This window comes from Sus scrofa, chromosome 6 (genome assembly GCF_000003025.6).
Source record: "Sus scrofa isolate TJ Tabasco breed Duroc chromosome 6, Sscrofa11.1, whole genome shotgun sequence".
Taxonomy (NCBI): domain Eukaryota; kingdom Metazoa; phylum Chordata; class Mammalia; order Artiodactyla; family Suidae; genus Sus; species Sus scrofa.
In genome coordinates, this window is record NC_010448.4 from 145,314,915 (window position 1) to 145,336,868 (window position 21,954).

At 43.3% G+C, this 21,954-nt stretch overlaps 2 protein-coding genes across 4 annotated transcripts in view; one reads left to right on the top strand and one right to left on the bottom strand.

The window, feature by feature from the left end:
* LOC100519373 (40S ribosomal protein SA-like) lies at nucleotides 216–18,036 on the bottom strand. The gene is given in 6 exon segments (XM_021097618.1): nucleotides 216–330; nucleotides 332–1,111; nucleotides 4,184–4,353; nucleotides 14,184–14,345; nucleotides 14,854–15,041; nucleotides 17,973–18,036. Coding segments are annotated over 6 exon segments (1,479 nt in total).
* C6H1orf141 (chromosome 6 C1orf141 homolog) overlaps nucleotides 5,103–21,954 on the top strand; it is a 186,979-nt gene continuing 170,127 nt past the window's right edge. For all 3 annotated transcript variants that reach the window (XM_021096491.1, XM_021096492.1, XM_005656146.2), the window contains exon 1: nucleotides 5,103–5,416. The gene's annotated coding sequence lies outside the window, so the exon portion shown is untranslated. The remainder of the gene's footprint in view (nucleotides 5,417–21,954) is intronic.

Here is a 21,954-nt window from a genome sequence, read left to right on the forward strand (position 1 = left end):
AGTGATTTCTTAGAGTTCTGGAGGCCGAGAAGGTCAAGACCAGACTTGTTTCCAAGCTCTTCTTGGCTTGTTTATGGCTACCTTCTTGCTGTGTGCGCACGTGGGTTCCTTAGTGCATGCTTCTGGAAATCTCTCTCTTTCGCTCCCTTTTCGGCCCATTTCTTTTCCTCCTCTCCCTCCTCCTTCTTCTTTGAAACTGTTTATTTTCAACCAATTTACACATTAAGAGTTTGTGGAAGAACAGCTAAGACCATTGTGGATGTTCCCATTCATACAGTGATCTGAACAGGGGGAGCTGCAGACCAGTTTTCAGCGGCAGGCTGAGGGCTCTCTCCGCAGTTGGAACTGCTGGACAGGTGCAGGGGGCATCTGCATGCCTTCAGACCAGTCTGCCACCTCAGGCTGAATAGCAGTGAACTCAGAAGCTGGAGCCGTCCATTTACCCTGAAATTCCTCCTTGGTCACAGCTTTCTCAGCTGCTGCCTGCTCCTCCTTTTTAACCTCTTCAAGATCTCCCAAGAAGCAGCGATCAGGCATGACCTCCTGTGGGTGTTCACAGGAGATGGCACAGAGCATGCTCAGAACCTCCCAGGTGAGCATCATCATGTCCCATGCTCCCTTGTTGTTGCATGAGATAGCAATGTCCACATAACGCAGAGGAGAGTCTGTGTTACACGGAGCAATGGCAGGCAGGCGAATGCAAGAGGCCTCTAGGAGAGACTGGTGGGAAGCCCTGGGATTGGTAACCTCCAGAAGTCTTGGCTCCCGGAAAGCTGCCTGGATCTGGTTAGCGAAGGTTCCAGGAGGGAAGAAGCCAGTGGCAGCAGCAAACGTCAGCACAGCTCCTTGGCCAGTGTTCCTGGAGGATATGACACTGATATCAGCTGGGTTTTCCATAGCAGCAATGACATGAGCTGCCAACAGAAGCATCTTCCAGGTTCTCTTCAGGTTTATGATGTAGAGGCCATTACTTTTCCTTTTATAGATGTACTGTTCCACTTGGAAGTCAAGGTCAGTGCCACCTAAGTGGATTCCTGCTGCAAAGGACTTGAGATCCTCTTCCTTTATATGCAGGACATCAAGGGCTGTGGATGGCAACTGAAGACCACTCCTATAGCCCAGAGCCCACTGGACTTATTCAAACTTAGTCCTAAACTTGCTCAAACCTGCCTACTCTGCCTTGCCCGTTCCTTCACAGGAAAACTGCAAAAAAGTCTCCAGGCCATGCTCTCTTCTTGCTCCTTCTGCCTCCTAACCAGTCCTGGAACTTCCCTATGGCATGCTGTGCCTCCTTCTCTTGGGGACTGTGTGTGATAAAGCCTTTTGTCAATGGCATTGTCTTCTCCATGTCATCATCCGGTCATCTCTATAAGTTAAATACCGAGTACAATCAAGATAGTGCCTCAAGGAGTTCCCATTGTGGTGCAGCCGAAACGAATCCAACTAGTATCCATGAGGATGTGGGTTTGATTCCTGGCCTTGCTCAGTGGGTTATGGATTTGGCCTTGCTGCGAGCCATGGTGTAGGTCACAGACGTGGCTCAGATCCCACTTTGCTGTGGCTATGGTGTAGGCCTGCAGCTGTAGCTCCAATTCGACCCCTAGCCTGGGAACCTCCATATCCCTTTGGTTCCGCCCTGAAAAAAACAATAAAAAAAAAAAAGAAAAAAAGAAAAAAAAAAGAAAAAAAAGGGCAGTGTCTCAGATTTCCTACTACTCATGAGATAAGTTGTGATTGACTGTTAGTCATGATATTAGTTCCTTAGGGCTGCTGTAATGAAGTACCACAAATAAGGTGACCTAAACAAGAGAAATTTATTCTCTCACTGGAGGCTAGAAGTCTGAAGTCAAGACAGACTGTGCTCCTTCTGAAGGCTGAAGGGAAGAATCCTTCTTTGCCTCTTTCCTTCTACTGGTGGCTCCCAGCAGTCCTTGGAATTCCATGGCTGTGACACCATCTAGTCTCTGCCTATATCTTCACATGACATGAATGGTGCCTTATGAGGACACTAGTCATTCGATTTAGGGCCCACCCTAATCCGGTATGACCTAATTGTAACTTATTTCTGTCTGCAAAGACCCTTTCCCCAAATAAGGTCATATTGTAAAGTTCTGGATAGACAAGAATTTTGAAGAGACACTCTTCAACCCAGCACAGTCACTCTCCAAGCTGCTAGTAGGCACAGTGCCCACATCGGGCTGCTCACATACAGTGTTCCTGCTGCTGGCTGTGCTTATGTCCAACAATCCAACTTCCAAATGGAGTTTCCTATCTAATTTAAGCATACACGCATTCGGCGGAGGGGTGTTGGAAAATAAATGCCTTCAAAGCAATGATTCTCTAGAGAACATATTTTTAAGCCTTGCTTGTGCCCAGGTGTGCACACCTGCCTGTTGGAGAGGGTTAAGATTGGTGATGGGGCTTTTTGTTTAAGAGGCAGTAGCACAGATTCTAAGAGACACCTGAGCACATCTTAGCTGACCAGCCTGTGTGTCCTGACAGTTGGAGCTCGCTGCAAAAGTCAGCTTCTGAGCAGCTGATTCTGGTTACCTCTTCCCATCCAAACCTAGCTGGCAAGAGAGCAGACAAGACAGAATTTGCAAGACCAAGTCTGGAAGTCAAGAAAGCCCAGATCTGTGAGCTTGGCATTTGGACTCTTTCCTTTCAGAGATGTCTGACTGAGAAGCTCTGTGAAAAGTCCCTAGGGCTCTAGGGACAGAAAAAAAAAAAAAAAAAAAAATGGAGGAACAAAATGATGGAGCTCAGAAAAGATTCCCCGGTACACTCTCCAGGTATTCAGTGGGGATCCTGAAGGGCTTCGTCCTGGGAGTAAACGGGAAAGGTAAATAGGCTTCACAAGAACTCCAGGTGAGGAGTTCCTGTTGTGGCTCAGTGATTAATGAATCTGACTAGGAACCATGAGGTTGTGGGTTTGATTCCTGGCCTTGCTCAGTGGGCTAAGGATCCAGCATTGCCATGAGCTGTGGTGTAGGTTGGCCGCTACAGCTCTGAGTGGACTCCTAGCCTGGGAACATCTATATGCAGCGGGAGCGGCCCTAGAAAAGTCAAAAAGACAAAGAAGAAAAAAAAGAACTCCTGGCGAACTGTGCATTATTTTAATCTCAGATTGCATTAAGATGATCTACCTCTGACCAAACTTCCTGCCAAAAGTAAAAGTCCAGAGCCTCAAATTGCCTTCATATTTCTTCATGTACGATGTCTAGAATTCAATAGAAAAGAACGAAGCCTAAAAAAAAAGGAATTACGCCTACAAAAACAATATTTGACCTAAACCAGAAAGAAAATATGAAGAGAGCCACAGGAGTCACAAATACTGGAGTTTTTAGAAATGATTTTAAAATAACTCAGGAAGTGTTTAAGAAATTAAATAACAAGATGGAAAATTTTGTCAGAGAACTAAAAATGTTGAAAATGAGTCAAATAGAAGTTATAGAACTGAAAAATAAAACGTAAGCACTGAATGGATTGATTTAATAGTAGACTTGATGCAGCTAAAGAGAAGATAAAATTGTATATAGGACAGAATAAAATATCCAGAATGAAACAGGGAGAGACAAAAGATGCCAGGGACGTACGGGCATAATAAAAAGGTCTAACATACATGTGGCTGGAGCCCATTGGGAGAGAAGGCAAATAGGATGGAATCCAGGATATATAAAGAGCTCCTACCAGCGGACAGCTCAAAAGAAAGATGGGCAAGAGACCTGAAGGCATTTTTACAAAAAAGTAGCTTATGGGCTGAATTGTGCTCCCCTCAATTCATAGGTTGAAGTCTTAATCCCCAAAACCACAGAATGTGACTGTATTTGGAGAGAGACTCTTTAAAAAGTAAAAGGAATTAAGTTAAAATGAGGTCATTAAGATGGGTCCTAATCCAACTGACTAGTATCCTTATAAGAAGAGATTAGGACACAGAAATACACAGAGGGATGACCATGTAGAGACAGGGACAGCACAGCCAATTACCAAAGAGAGAGGCCTCATAAGAAACTAACCCTGCTAACACTTAAGCCACCTAGTCTGTGGTATTCTGTTAGGGTGGCCCTAGCTGGCTAATATAGAAAGTATTTGTGAAGCCAATGAATACACAAAAAGTTGTTCTCTTTTGTTAATTATCAGGGAAAGGCAAATGAAACCACAGTGCAATTAAACCACCACTCACCCATCAGAATGGCTAAAATTTAAATATCTGACCATGCCAAAAGTGTTAACTATTACGGAAATTGTCAACTCAGGTAATAGATATGTGGAAAACGATGTCCCCGGCACTGCACTAGAGAAAGGGTCCATAAACAAGGCAGACACTGTCCCTACACTCCTTGAACTGATGGTCTGGGAGAGGAGACAGACAACCACATTAGTTAATAGAGAAAATATGTACTAAGTGTTATGCTTATGAAAGTGTGATGCCTTGGGACCCACAGCAAGAATATCTAGCCTAATATGGGAATAAAATCAGTGGCAATGAAGAACAGGGGTAAGCATTTCAGGGCTCTTAATGAGAGTCACGCTGAGAGAGTGGGCTCTACAAGCAGTCTAGTAACTACTGTTATTTCAGGAAGATGATTTTCAAATAAATGTCCAACGTTTATTCAAAGATGAGGCTGAATCTCTTTGGGGGAAGAGCAGAGAAAGACGTCAGGGTTTGCCTCAGCCTCTCCCCTTCGGCTCGCAGCAATCCTTCTCTAGCCCAGAATCCTCAAGCCAGAAGCCTGCAATCAAGATTGGCTTCATGGATGTGTGATCTTAGAAGAGTCCTGTGCTTCACTTAATGCTCTGTTGTCACCGATTCTTGAAATTCTTATTTACTTTTTGAGTAAGGAGCGCCAATTCATTTTGCATCGGGCTCCCTAATGTATACGTAGGGATAATTATACTTGTGGTCCTTAGCCGTAGTTTAGTATGCTCCTTGGAAGTTTCATATGGCCAGGATTATAGTGAAATGCAGTCTCTCTAGGCCTACGCCAAAGCTCCTGAATCAGTATTTGCATTTTAGAAGTTCCCTGACAATTTAATGCACATTTAAGTGGGAGACGTGTTCATTGTCAACCTCATCCCCTACAGGTGCGGAAAGTGGAGTTAACCCCACCTCCGACTCTAGGCCATGTGACTTGGCCTGGCCAATGAGAGCATTGCATTCCCCTGCAACACGATTAATTAGCTCCGAGAGACTCCAGCTACGCAAGCTTTTCCCAGTCACCCCAATTACTGGAATTTGTCTAGAAACCACTCAGCTGAGGCCATCTCTTTTCCCTGGCACTGCCAGCAGTAAGAGTGACCCGATCGTGGACACCACGTCAAGCCTGAAAATGAAATCAGCATTGCAGAAGGACAAGCCAAGAGATGGGGGAAAAACTGAGTGTTGATGGCATTGCCTTAGCTCTTCGGTTAAGAGGTATTTGAAGTTAAATCTATTTTTGGATTTTTTTTTTTTTTTAAATACCTGATGCAATAAGTTCTTATTTTCATTTAAGTTCATTTGAATCAGATTTTCTGCTCTTGGTACCAGAAGAGACTGAAGAATACTTGTTTACATAAGTTGATCCTCAGAGGTAGAGAGATGTTTTTTTGTAATTGTGTGTACTCACCAATAGATGAACTTTTTGCTTGAACTCTCCAGTTTGGTAATCAAGTTGCAGAAATTCACTGGATAATTACCAAATTTCCACTTTGTTTTACTTTAAATGACACCAGTCCTGGATCAAAAATATTTTCTCTTAGTGCTTCTCTGCTGTTTCAAAACATGTTATTCATTGGTAGCGCTTAATGGAGGACTGGTCAATTCCGATGTGTACTAACTGGTTTCTTTCTGGGGTGTAACCTCCTTAGGTGGTTCACTGAGCCAACAATGCTAAGAATGAAAAGCCCCCATTTTCACATCACCAATACATGGCTAAAAGCGTTTTCTGAACCAAAGTCTGCCCTTCCCCTCATGTTTACTATCTCCTTTAACTGTAGCTTAAGTTCCATTATCTCAAGGAAATGATTAACCAAGCTTTTTTCTTTAATACAGCATGAGTCCTTTTTTCCTTTCATGCATTCCAAACTGTGTTTTACTTGTCTCTGGTTACCTGGTAGGAGGCTCCATGTCCTGCATAAAGTATTTTGTTGATATGCCCTGTTGAATTCTGTTAAGTCTACATACATTCATAAGCAGGCTAAAGTTTATTAAAGTTTGTTACAAATCTAACTTGAATATAGACCATTAGAGATAGAAAGGACTGAAAGATACTGTAGCTGAACCCTTTTATTGTTCTGTCTCTTACTGTCTCTTTCCCCCTCTGTTTCTATGTCTCTAAGAAATAGAACATTCCAGATATAACTAAAGCCCATCCCACCCTTCCCTTCCGGGCTGGAGATAGGCTCTCTGATAACGTTGGTGTATATCAACCCAGTGTATGTTTTTGCACTTTTATGGTCTATTGTAGTGTCTGAAAATTTGCTAAATGGAATCATATTAATAGGGATCCTTCTGCAGTGTGCTTTTTTCCCCCACTCACTTTTATTATTTATTTATTTATTGTTTTTTTAGGGCTGCATATAGAGGTTCCCAGGCAGAGGGGTTGAATCAGAGCTGTAGCCGCTGGCCTATGCCATAGCCACAGCAATGCCAGATCCAAGCTGTGTCTGTGACCTACACTACAGCTCACAGCCATGCTGGATCCTTAACTCACTGAGCAAGGCCCGGGCTCGAACCTGCATCCTCATGGATGCTAGTCAGATTTGTTTCTGCTGAGCCGTGATGGGAACTCCCTCACTCACTTTTATATTCTTGAATTTATCCCTGTTGAAATATGGATCAGCTCTGGGACAAGCTTGCATGTGAGTACAAAGAAGCTTGTATACAGCTGCTCACTTGCAGCTCTGTTTATGATGAAAAAGTCAAAACTACCCAATGTCGGGGAATGGATGAGCTGAAGTTTATGCGTATAATGGAATGCCAATCCATAGTTAAACACATAGCTTATGTATTTTATATCACCCAGAAACATTATGTTGAAATGGCAAGTGTTACGCAGAGGAGTAATGGGAAATCTGAGCCTGAACCTGGAACTCCTGGGTGCAAACCTAGTGCTCTTTTTCAATTAATCTTATGTATTTTTTCTGTCAAATCATTTTAATTGGAGTGCAATTAATTTACGATGTTGTATTACTTTCAAGCATAAAGCAAAATCATTCCATTATACATATATATTCTTTTTAGATTCTTTTATAGATTATTATAAGATTGAGTATAGTTTCCTATGCTCTGCGGTAGGTCCTTGTTGTTTACCTATTTTATATATAATAGTGTGTATGTTAATCCCAAACTCCTAATTTATCTTAAATTAACTTTATATTTTTAAATAATTTCAAACTCACAGAAAAAGTGTGAAGATAACACATACAAAGAATTCCCATGTACCTTTACCGGATATTTTTAACATGTCACTTTTGTTTTATTCTCTTTCATTCTGTCTCTCGAGATCCAGTTTCTTCGCTAACCTGTCTGAGAGAGGTTACTTGCATACATTATTGCCCTTTAGCTATCATTCGCCAATGTATTTTCATACAAATAAAGGTATATTTTTAAGTATTCACAGTGCAGGTATCAAATGCAGGAAAATTTAACATTGATAGAGCATGTGAAATACAAACCACATCCCATATTAAAATTGTGTTGAATGTCCCCATCATAATTTTGATTGCAAATCTTCCCTCAAATTTGCCAGGAGCAAATAGGATAGGATTCAGTCCAGGAGCATGTGTTGGCTTTGGTGGTCAAGCTTAGTTTTTAAATGCTGTGTTATTGCTGAATCAGAATGTGTTTCACAGGTGTGCCTTTTGTAGTTGCTCTGTTACACACACCTGCTGTCTTTCACATACTCAGTGATACTGCTGTCCTGTTGGTGCTGTGTATATTATTACTCCCAAGAAGAAAAGACCAGTCTTGGGTGGCAAATACTAAAGCAATAGCTGAGAAAGTGCCCATAGGGCACAGTGCTGCATTAGGCACATGGTGGGAGTCAGGCGACCTACATTCAAAAAATCTCACAAGCCAGGTGACCCCGGCGCAATGCATGAGCTCTGACTCTGTTTCCTCAGCTGTAAAATGGTGATAAGACCTCCCACGTGTTGGCCAGTTAAATAATGTTTAGAAGGGCCCAGGGTGAAGTATAGAACTCATTTAGAGCAGATGCTTTTTTTTTTTTTGAGTTTGTGCACTGAGATTTAGTTTCTCTCAAGTTTGTGTTAAGGGTTATGACACCTAGTAGCCCTTAAGCCTGTTCACAGTAATTGGGGGAGGTGACATCTAAGTCACCTGGTTTCTGCACAAACACAGATAGAGTGCTTTCTCTTTTACATGTTATACCACATAAAACTTGGTACTGTGCGAAAGATTTTTGTTTACGTCGTCAGAAAAAAAGGTCACACTTGGTTAGCCATATACTTTATTCACATTCTGAAACTCAGTCACACGATGTAAAGGTATTTTCCTCTTCTCCGTGTGCAGTGTCTTTATCCAGGCATAATTGTTGAGACGGAAAGATGACAGTTACAAACATGTACGAAAACAAAAACACTTCATTTCTTTTTTGTTGTCGTCGGTGTCTTTTGTCTTTTTAGGTCTGCCCCCGCAGCATGCAGACGTTCCCAGGCAAGGGGTTGAACTGGAGCTGTAGCTGCCAGCCTACGCCGCAGCCACAGCAATGCCAGGCCTGAACCATGTCTGTGACCTACACCACAGCTCAGCACAGCAGTGGGATCCTTAACCCACTGAGTGAGGCCAGGAATGGAACCCACAACCTTGGGATTCCTAGTTGGATTCGTTTCCACTGCATTGCAATGGGAACTTCCTTTTTATCTACTTACCTATTTTTGAACAAAAGCCCTTCATTTCTAATTTCAGTCCTCCAGATAGGAAGCACAATGAGTTGACAATGCAGTCCAGTGGTCCTTCCCAGGCTTTAAAAACTTAAGGCATTTTCTTCCATCTGAATTGCATTTATTGCTAGTTCTTCTGTCTGTAACTGCAAAGAGGTTGATGCAGGAAGAAGTTGTCAGGATCGCTTGAGGTTTAACTCTAATTTGCTGACAATTTACTGAAAACAACACCAAATATTTGTGCAGTATTTCCTGTTCAGCTTCAGGTAAGTTAGTGTATAAGATAAAACAAATACCACCACTCCTAATCATTATTAAAAGAAAATCCTATCGATGCTGTGAGCAAAATACAAAGTTTTTTTTTTTTTTTCTTTTTAATTCTGGGGGTTTTATTAGGACTCAGTTACAAATGACAGAAAACAACTCTCAGTAGCTTAAGCAAAAAGAAGACTTATGGTAAAGGTTTCTCTCATACTGTAGGTCATGGATGTAAGCGGTTTTATTAACAGTTGAAAACCAGGCTTCTCATTCCATGTTTCCTTTTTGCCCTTTTCTGTTCATCTTTTTATTCTTCTTTCTGACTTCAGATCATCTTCCTTTTTAAATTCTGGTTTTGTGGGGGGAAAAAAAAAACATGACTGACAGCAGCTTCTGAACTTTGCATCTAAAATTCTGTCACTGGAGGAATTCCCATTGTGGCTCAGCGGGTCAAGAACCTGACGTAGTCTCTGTGAGGATGTGGGTTCTATCCCTGGCCTCACTCAGTGGGTTAAGGATCCGGTGTTGGCGTAAGCTGTGGCATAAGTAGCAGATGTGGTTCAGATCCCATGTTGCTTAGCTGTGGTATAGGCCGGCAACCAATCTGACCTCTAGCCTGGGAACTTCCATATGTCACAGCTGTGACATAAAAAAACAAACACATAAATAAAATTCTGTTAATGGTGAGGCTCTGTTTCTCCAAAATTTCTGGGGAAGACCTTTGGTTAGTCCAGCTTAGGTCAAGTGTGCATGTCTAGCCCTGTTGTCATATGACTAGTGTCCAGTCCTAAGAAGGCCTTTGGTTGGCCTGCTTTGGATTAGGATACCCCACACCACAACCAGCTGCAGCCAGCTGGCCGTGGATGAGAGAAAAGGGGCAGTTCCCAGAAAGGGGGACCTGGGCAGATGATAGACTCCAACCATTCTTAGAAAAAAGTTTTGATTGCCTATTGTATCCATAAGGATTAATTCCGATACAAATAGCAGAATCACCAAAAATGGTGAGTTAAAAACATTAGTCTCATCTAAAAGTAGAGGTGAGGGCCCCAGGGTAGCCCCTCAGGATCAGCAGGGGTGTGGGCTTCTTCCATCATTCTGCTCCACCCTCCTCTGTGCATGGCTTTAGTCTCCAGGTCACCTGTGGTCCCAGGCGGCTGCTGGAGCTGGAGCTGCCATGTCCACTTCCCAGTCAGCAGGCGGGAAGAAGGCGGGAGGAAAAGGGGAAAATAATTCTCCATGTGTGCCTCCCATTTTATTTATTTTAATTATTTTATTTATTTTTGGCTGCACCCACAGCATATGGAAGTTCCCAGGCCAGCAGTCCAGTCCATGCCACAGCAGTGACTACACTGGATCTTTAACTGCTAGGCCATCAGGAACTCTTCCATGTGCTTCTCCTCTTCTAAAAAGACTTCTAGGTGTTCCTTCATGGCTCAGTGGTTCTTGAACCCCACTACCATCCATGAGGACACGGGTTCAATCCCTGGCCTCGCTCAGTGGGTTAAGGATCTGGCGTTGCTGTGAGCTGTGGTAAAGGTCACAGACGTGGCTCAGATTCCACGTGGCTGTGGCTGTGGTTGTGGTGTAGGCTGGCAGCTACAGCTCCGATTAAACCCCTAGCTTGGGAAGCTCCATACACTACCAGTGCAGCCATAAAAAAAAAAAAAATAAAAAGCCTTCTAGAAGTCCCTCTAATAGCTTCTAAGTACATCTCATTGGATAGAACCCCGTCACATGGCCAAGGGAGCCTGGAAAATATTTGTTAACGGGGTACATTCTGCCTCAGAAATATAGGGGTCCTGTTAGTAATGGCTGTTGAGTGACAACTGGAAGTCTCTACCACATTTGCTCTGAGCCAGATGCCGGTAAATGGGAACAGGGTTGGTATGACATAAAGAGTTGACGATGGCCAGTCCCTAAGGAGGCCCAAGATAAGGGGGCAGGTCCAGTGCCAGGCGGAACGACTAGCCTGACAGGGGAAAAGTGAACCTCTTTTGTTTTATAGGATTAAGGAGAGAGGATGGAAGAAAGCAGTTGTAGGTGAGGTGGTGGTGAGGGGCAGGGACCTCTGTTGACCATTGTCAGCTGTCCCGGGGAAGAAGTCATGGAAGAATGGAGGGTGCTGAACAATAATGGACAAAGGCAAAGAGTTCCTTTCACAGGGAAGAACCTTGAAGTGGCTGGTTCTCAACCCTGGCAGTGTGTCTTTTTTTTTTTTTTTTTTTTTAGGGGCACACCTGTGGCGTATGGAGGTCCCCAGGCTAGGGGTCAAATCAGAGCTCCAGCTGCCTGCCTATGCCACAGCCACAGCAATGCAAGATCCCAGCTGCGTCTTTGATCTACACCACAACTCATGGCAATGCTGGATCCTTAACCCACTGAACAAGGCCAGGGATTGAACCTGAGTCCTCATGGATGCTAGTCAGATTCATTTCTGCTGAGACACCATGGGAACTCCTGGCAGTGTGTTAAAATACCCCTGATGAATTTTTTTTTTTAAGTATCTGCAAGGCTGGCGATGGTAATCAGGCTTCAGGAGGTTTTGGTTTTTCTTTTTTGTTTGTTTTTTTTTAGCTCTCTGGGTGATTCTAATGTTTAGGCAGGTGAGAACTCCTGGGCTGTTTCTTTTTTTTTTTTTTCTGAATTAAGTTTTATCTTTATTTTTAATTGAGGTATTATTACCGTTCAATGTTATATAAGTTACAGGTATGCAATACAGTGATTCACAATTTTTAAAGGTTATACTCCATCTATGGCTATTATAAAATATTGGCTATATTCCCTGTGTTGTGCATTATATCCTTGTAGCTTATTTTATACCTAATAGTTTGTAGTGCTTAATCTCCTACCCCTGTATTTTCCTACCACCTCACCCCCACCCTACTGGTAACCATTAGTTCTCTGCTCTGTGAGTCTAGTGGTTTTTTTGGTCATATTCACTAGTTATATTTTTTAGATTCCACATATAGATGCTATCATACAGTATTTGCCTTTCCCTGACTCATTTCACTTAGCATAATGCCCTTCAAATCCATACTGCTGGCCTATTTCTAAACAGCCTAAGTTGGGGTAGGTTGTAAAAGAACCCTGGATTAGGAGTCAGTAAAGTGGATTGCCTCCAGCTGTTCCACTGCTGCACAAATCACCATGCCAACCCAGCTTCACTGAGAAAAGTAACAGGCTAGATGGAAACAAAATAGATGGCATTTAGAAAAATAACAAGTAGAGTTCCCGTCATGGCTCAGTGGTTAACGAATCTGACTAGGAACCGTGAGGTTGCGGGTTCGATCCCTGGCCTTGCACAGCTCTGATTAGACCCCTAGCCTGGGAACCTCCATATGCAGGAAGTGGTCCTAGAAAAAGGCAAAAAAAAAAAAAGAAAGTACATTCTATCGATTATGTCTACTTGGCCATGTTAAGTAGAATTTAGTGATTTTTTTTTTTTTTTTTTTTTTTTTTTTTTTACATTGAACTTCTCATCAGCAATGAGAATGCCTGGTCTTTCAGAATTCAGGTTTTTGGTTTTTTGTTTGTTTGTTTCTTTTTAGTGAGCCATTAATGTCCTGTAAGCTAAACACCTGTTGGTTTTCATTTCCTTTAACACACCACCCAATTCTTCTGCTCCTGATCATCAGACAGAGCTATCTAATTAGTGCGGTGGTTAGAAATGGTTCCTCCAGAAGAAATGCAAAGTATTGTTTGCTCACTGAGGTGTTAGTAACTCCGCCATGTAAGTCTATTTGAAATAACGGATTTGGCTAAAAGTAAAAAAGGTGGTTGAAAATAACTGTCATGTCAAAATGATCCAAGGAAATAGGAGAAAACGGCAGAGGTGAAAAGGAAAACGCCTGTTTTTACATTAGAGCATCGCTTTCTCATCAGTTATACAGTGGCAGTTTAGCGAGACGCAATAAGGATGATGATAAAATCACAGAATGTGTGGAAGAGCCCCAGAAAACACAGGGAGGCCTGAAAGTTCTCTGATGCCTTCACATAATATTGTTTGCCTTCTTTGGGGGGAACAGATGGCATTAATAAATTGGGCCATTGTCTGTTATTCATTTATACGTTAAACAAATATTTATTGAGCACTTAGGATGTGCCAGGCACTCTTCTAAGCCTTAAAGATTTATAGGAGTGAAAGCAGACATTTCTGCTCTCCTGGATCTTACACTGTAGTGGGTGACAATGAACAGTGGCTGAAATATGCAGTGTTTTTGATCTTAGATGGTGGTGAGTACAATAAAGAAAGGAAAGGAGGGGAGGAGAGGAGGAAGTATGGGGCGGGTTTCCAATTATTATTTTTTATTTTTTTAAATTTATTTTTTATCTTCTGTTTTTCCAGGGCGGCACCTGTGGCATATGGAGGTTCCCAGGCTAGGGGTTTAATCGGAGCTGCAGCTGCTGGCCTATGCCACAGCCACAGCAACGCCAGATCTGAGCTGCATCTGCAACCTACACCATGGCTCGAGGCAACGCCGGATCCTTAACCCACTGAGCGAGGCCAGGGATGGAACCCACAACCTCATGGTTCCTAGTCAGATTCCTTTCTGCTGCACCATGATGGGAACTACAGGGTTTCCAATTTTAGGTAGAGGGACCAGGGAAGGCCTGAATGTAGAGCTAGTGAGCACTGCAGCAGCCTTGGGGAAGAGCATTTCAGGAAAAGGGAACAGCAAGAAAAAGGCCCCAAGGTATTTACTAGGTGGCCAGGGGAACAGAGAGAGGTACACCAGGGAGGGCTTCATGGTGGTGACTCGGACCACTGCTGTTTTGTTGAAGCCATCGACAGGTTTTGAACAGACATTGTTTTAGCAGGATCAGCTAATTAAATCTAGTTCCTCTGCTGAAGATGGACCTTAGGAGACTTTTGCAATAACCCAGGCAAGGGATGCCGGTGGTTTGAACTAGGCGAGTCGAGTTGAGGTCGTAAGAAGTGATTTGATTTCAGGCTATATTTTAAAGGTAAGGCAGATGGGTTTTCTGATAGAGTAGATATGAGGAGTAATAGCAAATGAAAAAAAGTCCAAGCTGCCTACCGAGATGGGGGCATCTGTGAGAAGTCTTGGGCGATGCTCTTGTTTTGGGTCTAACAGGCCAGAAGGATGCGCAATGGACTTGTCAGACCCACAGTTGAGTGTGTGAGTCTGGAGTTGAGGGTAGAGGTCGGGCCGATCTATTTTCATGACATGTAGATAGTGCTTAAAACCACAAGAATGCACGAGACCCCCAAAGAGAATCATCCCCTGAGCTGTGGGGCCTCCAGTGTGACAGAGGGGCCAGGACAAGCCGGAGAAGGGCTTGTGTGTCCTGGGAGTGAAGTGACGAGAGTGTGTCAGGTAGGAGAGAGTGGTCAGCGCAGTCAGATCTTCTTTTGCGAGGTACCCCAAGACTGGGATCCCTGTCCCAGAAAACAGGACAAGGAGAGAGAGCATGAAACTCTGGGGATGCTCAAGGTCACACCCTTGGCCCATGGGAGCTTTGAAATTCAAAACCCTGATCGTTTGGCTGTCATCCAAGTTCCTGAAGGAATAAATAGAAATAGAAGCATAGTCCACATATTTGCAACCTCAGTTCTGTGTGTCATTCTGCATGATATCTGTAAAGTTTTTGTGAAACGAGCATTTCCATTGCTTAGTAAGACAAAATTGGGAAAATAAGAGTTTTTTTAAAAAATGCTTTAAAAAATCATCATTTTATTAAAGTTACGAGGATAGGCTGAATCCAGCCTCTGTTGTGTTTCTGGGTTGGTTGGTTTGCTGCGTTAGAATCGCTTTTCTGCATGACTCTGGGCTTTGGTGAGCTCCTTCCTGTCCCTTGTAAGGTTCTACACATGCTGCCTCTATTCAATTTAATGGACTCTCTGAAGGAGCACACTGGGTGGAATGTGCAATGACCTGAAAAAGGAAAAATGAACCTGCAAACATTCAGCAACTGGCAGCTTCTCAAAATCCTGACCTTGTCATTTAATGAAATACGAGTGATTTTCAGGGAGTTCGCATTGTGGCTCAGCAGGTTAAGAACCCAACTAGTATCCATGAGGATGCATGTTTGATCCCTGGCCTTGCTCAGTGGGTTAAGGATCTGGCGTTGCTGTGAGCTGCAGTGTAGGTTGCACGGCTTGGATCCAGTGTTGCTGTGACTGTGGCCGAGGCCAGCAGCTCTAGCTCTGATTTGACCCCTAACCTGGGAACCTCCATATACTGTAGGTGTGGCCCTAGAAATACAAAAAAAAAAAAGTGACTTTCAGTTTTAGCAACTAAGGTAAAATAAATCTACATTGAATACTGAAGTGAGTGCTGAACTTTGTTTACAACCAGATGAGAAGAGGTTGCAAAAAGTGTCATACCATCCCATGCATATCACATTTTGCATGTTTACCATGAAATCCTGAGTGCTGAACCAAAACAGCAGGACTATGATCAGAATTTAGGGCTGGTGCTATTTATGAGGTGGACAGGAACAGCCGGCCCTACCTAAAAGGCATGCCTTCAACTTTTCGTGCTCTGTTTCCCATCTCCTCTTCAGTGCACAAGTCTAGTGGCACTTCCTGCCTCTCCTCTCAGGTACCCCAGTCCCGTTCTTGCCATCTCCATTTAAGCATCTGTCCCTCACCGCAAATTCTCATCTGTGTGTACAGATGTATGTAGAAGGATTCCTTACAGGAATGGGTCTGCTAGTGAGAAACTGGAAACAATCTAAATGTCCGTTAGCAGGAGAATAGGTAAATATATTTTAAACACATGTATTCTATGGGATACTATACAACTGTTTAAAGGAATAAGGTAAGGTTAAATATAATGGCATGTGAAGATTTCCAAGATATATTGATAAGTGAAAATAGCACGTCACAGAACAGGAACACCATATGTTAACAATTTAGGTAGAAAAAAATTGGAAAGAAAACCACTGTTCTGTTAGAGTCGCTCTCTCTCTTTTTTCTTTTCCTTGTCTTTTTAGGGCCCACGCCCACGGCCTATAGAGGTTCCCAGGCTCGGGATTGAATCAGAGCCGTAGCCACCAGCCTATGCCTCAGCCACAGCAATGCAGGATCTGATCCGTGTCTGCGACCTACACCACAGCTCATGGCAAAGACTAGATCTTTAACCCACTGAGTGAGGCCAGGGATCGAACCTGCATGCTCATGGATGCTAGTCAGTTTCCTCTCTGCTGAGCCACGACAGGAACTCCCAGAGGGTCTCTCTTTTTAATGGTGAGTATGACACATGGGAAGCAAGGATGGGAAGAGGGGCTATCGCTTCTCATTCCATTTACATGGGTATTGCTTAGATTTTTTAAAGTTTTCTTCATGAATAACTGTGTAGCTTTTATACACACGCACACACGTATGCTGTACTATTGTATTCTTACTCACGTCTAATAATATTCTCAGGCAGGATGTGAACAGAAAGAAAACAGTCAGGTTTATTGACTTCCGTATCTCACACTTGGGTTCCCGTGTTTGACTATTTATGATTTCCTTCCTGTGCTCTGACAAAGTCACTAATTTTAGGTATGCCTTTATGGTTAGAAACAGCATTTTGTTTTGCTTGAATTTTTGAACCGATGATCTCAAGAACCATATTTCTGCAACACTGGCTTGGTCTATATATATATTTATATATGTTATTATTATTTTTTTCCTCATAAAGCTAAACTAGAGGCCTCTTCCTACCCCCAAACAAAAAGGGACCATTTAAGAATCAGTTCTTAATTTGTTACTAAATGCTAATTATGGGAATTAGCTAATAAGTTGCTTTCCTGAACAGAAACATAAAGGAAATACAAATTCAGAAAATTGATAAGAAATTCTGTCTATAAAAGGTGCAGCGTATTTATCCTAAATGAAGTTGAAAAGTGAAATGAGCAAAATGGCTAAGAGGGTCCTAACATGAAGCGTGAATTGGGATTTAATGGTGTAATTTTAGCAGTGGGAAAGAGACAATAACATTCTATCAAACCTTCGTTAGAGCTCCTTGCAATCCTGCCTTAACTGTAGCATCCGAGAAAGTTGTACACAATCCACTCCATGAATCAGAATCCAATTATTTCATATTGGTTTCATGCTTTTACCCAAGAGAGATCCATAAATTATTTTTAATCACTTCTTTTATTTTAAATCAATAGTGTCTGCCAAGTGGATAACGTTTTCCATTAAAACATCGCCTCCTATAATTGGTATAATTACTTCATAAAGAGATAAACCGCAGCACAATTCAGCAGTCTTTGGGTTTATAATATCTAATTATGGTCACAACAATATTTTATTCTTAGTGATCACAAAAAGAACATAAACTTGAACAAAACTCTGACGTTTATGATGAGGTAATTGGAAAGAAACAAGTTATTACTGCCTAGAGTACTGCCTCTATTAGCAGTCTCTGGGAGAAAGATCTTTTTTCCAGTCATTCAGAGTGTCGGGAGGATGGAGGGAGTTCTGGTGCCCTTTGCCTGGGTAGCAGTCTTGTGGCTGAGATGAAGAGGTTAGTACCATCCTGAGGTAGAGGCTTCTCAAGGCTCGACTCGGACCCAAATCAGCCAGGTGTGGAATCAAGATTTCCCAGCCTTGGGTTATTTTACTGCGTGGAAGGATGGGCTGCCTCAGTGGCAGCTTTGGGGACGAGGCATGGATTTCAATCTGTGTTTCAACAGGTTTGCTTTCACCTGGTTTCTGTTTGGTGCTTCCGCAACAGATGTCATTGGAGAAAGAGGATCCGTTGGTAAAATTTATTTTTGAAAACCTCTGCCCTCTGCCATACTCATGTGCTGCCTCTGTGACAAAGGAAGGATGACTGAAAATCTAAGGGAAGAGAAGAAGCTGGAAATACCTTTTGAAGAAACCCGGAGGGCCATGCCGTCCGTGTTACCCGAGAACTGCACGCTCAAAGTCATAAGCCCTCTTAGAGCATCAGTGTTATTTCTGACTCTGGTTAAAACACATTCTGAATCTTTAAGAGGAAAATACACACACATCCACCCACACGCACACACCCCAGGATATCCTAAAGTTGTACCCCAGTATTATTTCTGACTCTGGTTAAAACACATTCTGAATCTATAAGAGGAAAATACACACACACACACACACACACACACACACACACACACACACACACACACACATTCTGAATCTATAAGAGGAATACACACACACACACACACACACACACACCAGGATATCCTAAAGTTGTGCCCTAGTTGCTCTTCCCCGCATTGCTTCTATGTAAGGACAGGGCAGTGGGGGCCAAGAGAACAGGAGGAAATTGGACACCCCTTAATCTGCTTCAGTGTCATCCAGAACCGTGGCATTCCATTTTTGTTTTTCTGTTTTTTTGCTGTTTCTTTGGGCCGCTCCCGCGGCATATGGAGGTTCCCAGGCTAGGGGTCTAATCGGAGCTGTAGCCATTGGCCTATGCCAGAGTCACAGCAACACGGGATCCGAGCCGCGTCTGCAACCTACACCACAGCTCACGGCAACGCCGGATCCTTAACCCACTGAGCAAGGGCAGGGACCGAACCCGCAACCTCATGATTCCTAGTCAGATTCATTAACCACTGCGCCACCATGGGAACTCCGGTGGCATTCCATTTTGCTTCAGTGTCACTGCATATCCTTTCTGTGTATTTCTCTCCCTTTCTTCCTTCTCAGTGTTATCTTGAGGGGCTTTCTTTCTCTCTCTCTCCTTCCTCTTCCCTAACCCATTACCAATAAGCATGACACGTTCATTTAGGAAGTAGCAACCTAAAAAGATTGTGAGACTTGGAGAAAGTTAATAATAAGCCCAAGGGCTAGAGGCAAAGAAGAGATACACATTTGTTCCCTAAAGCTGTGGAGAATTCTGGCTGAGGAAGGGAGAAGTGGCAGGGGGCTGGGGTTAGAGGCAGAGGCGACTGGTACAGGAAGGAAAGTCGTAGAGACACTAGCCTTGGAGAATTCTTCCATAGAAGGGACTCACTCCCTTCTGATCCTCACCTGCTGGCTCTGACCTGGGGTTTGGATTATCATGTCACTGTCACCTCCTGAAAGAAACCTTCCCTGTCCGCTGGTGGCTGAAACTCAGCCTCTGTCCACGGGTGCTGAATAAGAAGGCGGAGACTGAGGTTTTGGTTCAAGGAGAAAAAATAGCTTTATTGCTTTGCCAGGCAAAGGAAGGCCCTAAAGACGGTGCCCCCACTACCCCACCCTTGGGAGAGAATAGGAGGTGGTTTTATAGTTTAGGAGTGGAAAATAGGGCACAGATAAGGATCAGGGTAGGTGCTAGCTTGCATTGTTTTTCAAAGCTGGTGTTAAGTGGTCCAAGGACAGGTTCTGGGAGTCTCCTTCTATCTGAAATGAAGAATGATTCATTAACATCTTCCATTTCTGGGAGCTTTTAGTTCTCCAGAAGAACTCAAAGGTATTGTTATGAATATTCCTTAAGGAGGAACCAACTCCCTGCCCCAAGGCTGCACTATTGTGTCTCGACTGCTCCTCCCTTCCCTGATTAGCAACTGTTTGAACTCAGGGAAGGTCAAGGAAGCTGAATGAGGCCTATTTCCTAAAAAGCAATCGGGAGGTGGGCTTTTGTGTCACAGGGCCCTGCTCAGTTTCACACCCAGCATAAAGTGGCCACCAAGTCCCTCTCTCCTACGCTGTCCCATGTTCCCTCTCCACACAGCACTCATATTCTGGCATTTTTCTTCTTTATTTTTTTCTGTCTCTCCATCTCCTGTCCCACCCCCTTCCCCACCAAGATGTAAGCCCTTGAAAGGCAATGATTTGGTCCCATGTGTTATCTGCTTCTTGCCCCTGGAATATAAGCCCTAAGGCTGAAGGGACGTGGCTGGTTTTATTAGCATCCATGTCACTCAGAAGTGCCTTGCACATAGTAGGGGCACTTAACACTAAAGCCAACTGCTTATTGAATGAAAGAATCATAGACAGAAACCGCTTTCCGTTTGCCAAGTTGGCCTCGTGCTGAAGCCTTTGAAATTTTCCCTGAGGGGGGGCAATGGCAGACACGTTGCTTTGCTTATAGGTGGAGCCTCAATTTTTAATGCATTGGACCACCAAAGGCTAACGTTATAAATGGAACCAGAAGGGTGTCCTCTGTGCTGAACGGCGATACGGGTGTGGGAATGGCAACCATAGGGAGAGAAAGCTGCCCTTTCCCATTCCAGGGGGCAAGAAGTTCTAAAGGAGACACTGACTGCATTGAAAGCACACACAGAAGATCAAATCATGCTGTAACCCTTTCAGCTCGACAAAAGCTTTTTTGATCAGGCTGGTTACAATTATACCGAAACACACTGCGAAGGTATTCTTCACTTGTTAACAGATGTCTCCATCAGATTGGTAAACCTCAAAGATTCATCTTGGCCTTTTTAAAATTTCTATCTCAAACACTACCTGCCTCTTTGCTTCATTTTGTTCTCCCTTTGGATAAGAATAAAGCAAAGGCAGGGGGTTCCCATTGTGGCTCAGGGTGTTAAGAATCCGACTAATGTCCATGAGGATGCAGAGTCAATCCGTGGCCTTACTCAGTGGGTTTGTTACAGCAGATACCCAGCAGCCCTGTGCTGCAGCGTATCAGCTCTAGCGACAGCCCTGTGGCTGGAGCGTACCAGCTCCAGTAGCTCTGTGGCCATAGTGGATCAGCTCTTTTACCCGGCGAGAAACCAAGCGAGCACTCGGAGAGTTGGAGAACTCAGGTTTATTATGCTGGCGGGCTCAGAGGAGATCGCTCTCCAGAGTCTGAGCCCGGAAGAAGGGTTTCACAAGGCTTTTATGGGCTACGTCTTCCAGGTCCAAGCTTGGCTGGTTGGACTGGAGTGACGTCAGGCAAGGTAGTAGATGCGGAAACAAATTTACAGAAGCAGATGCATGGGGAAGGACTGGTTGGGGCAGTTGGTTAGACTTTGCTTAGTCATCATGGCCGGGGTCTCTCCTTTCTACATTTTATTGGGACATTTTCTCCTACAGGTTAAGGATCCAGCATTGCTGCAAGCCGCGGTGTAGGTTGCAGGCATGACTTGGATCTGGCGTTGCTGTGGCTGAGGTATCAGCCAGCAGCTGCAGCTCTGATTCGACCCCTAGCCTGGGAACTTTCATATGCCGTGGGTGCGGCCCTGTAAACGACCAAAAAAAATTTTTTTTTAAAAAGAATAAAGCAAAGGCATATGATGATTTACAAGTCCAGATATTTAATAATACTAGGGTTTCATTAGTGATTTAAAATATACTCTTCAGAATTTGTGAAGTACAACAAATATATACACATTCCTGGATAATCGAAGAGAATTTCTCAGCGGGGGTATGTTTTTTACTCTGAGTAGTAATGTTCATTTTGGAGCAGAACAGCTTTAGTAAATGATGTAAAGAGAGGACTGTCAACGCAAAAAAAGAGATGAATTGTGAGAAATTTATATGTTGGACATTAGACAGACTATGCAGATAGAGTGAGCAAGTGATTTATCATCCAGAGGGATGTTTCTGAAAGTGAAAGGGCACAATGGCCATACTTTGCCCTGGGACAAGAGACAAAAACCAGGATAAACCAGGATGTATGGTCATCCTCCTCGCGGGGACAGTTAATGACAATAAAACTGCTTTTGTTTTTTTCCCCCCAAGCCCAGAACAAAACAAAACAGCTTGCTTAGGTGCCAAACACTGATCCATTTTTGATTAACCAATACAGTTATACTATTTAATCTGAATATAAATTATTGCTAACAGCTGTTAGACATTCAATAGGTAATCTTCTCAATTTGCAAATTGTTCTGATCATTAGAAAAATTTCCCCTTGACCTTAAAAACTGATCATAATAGAG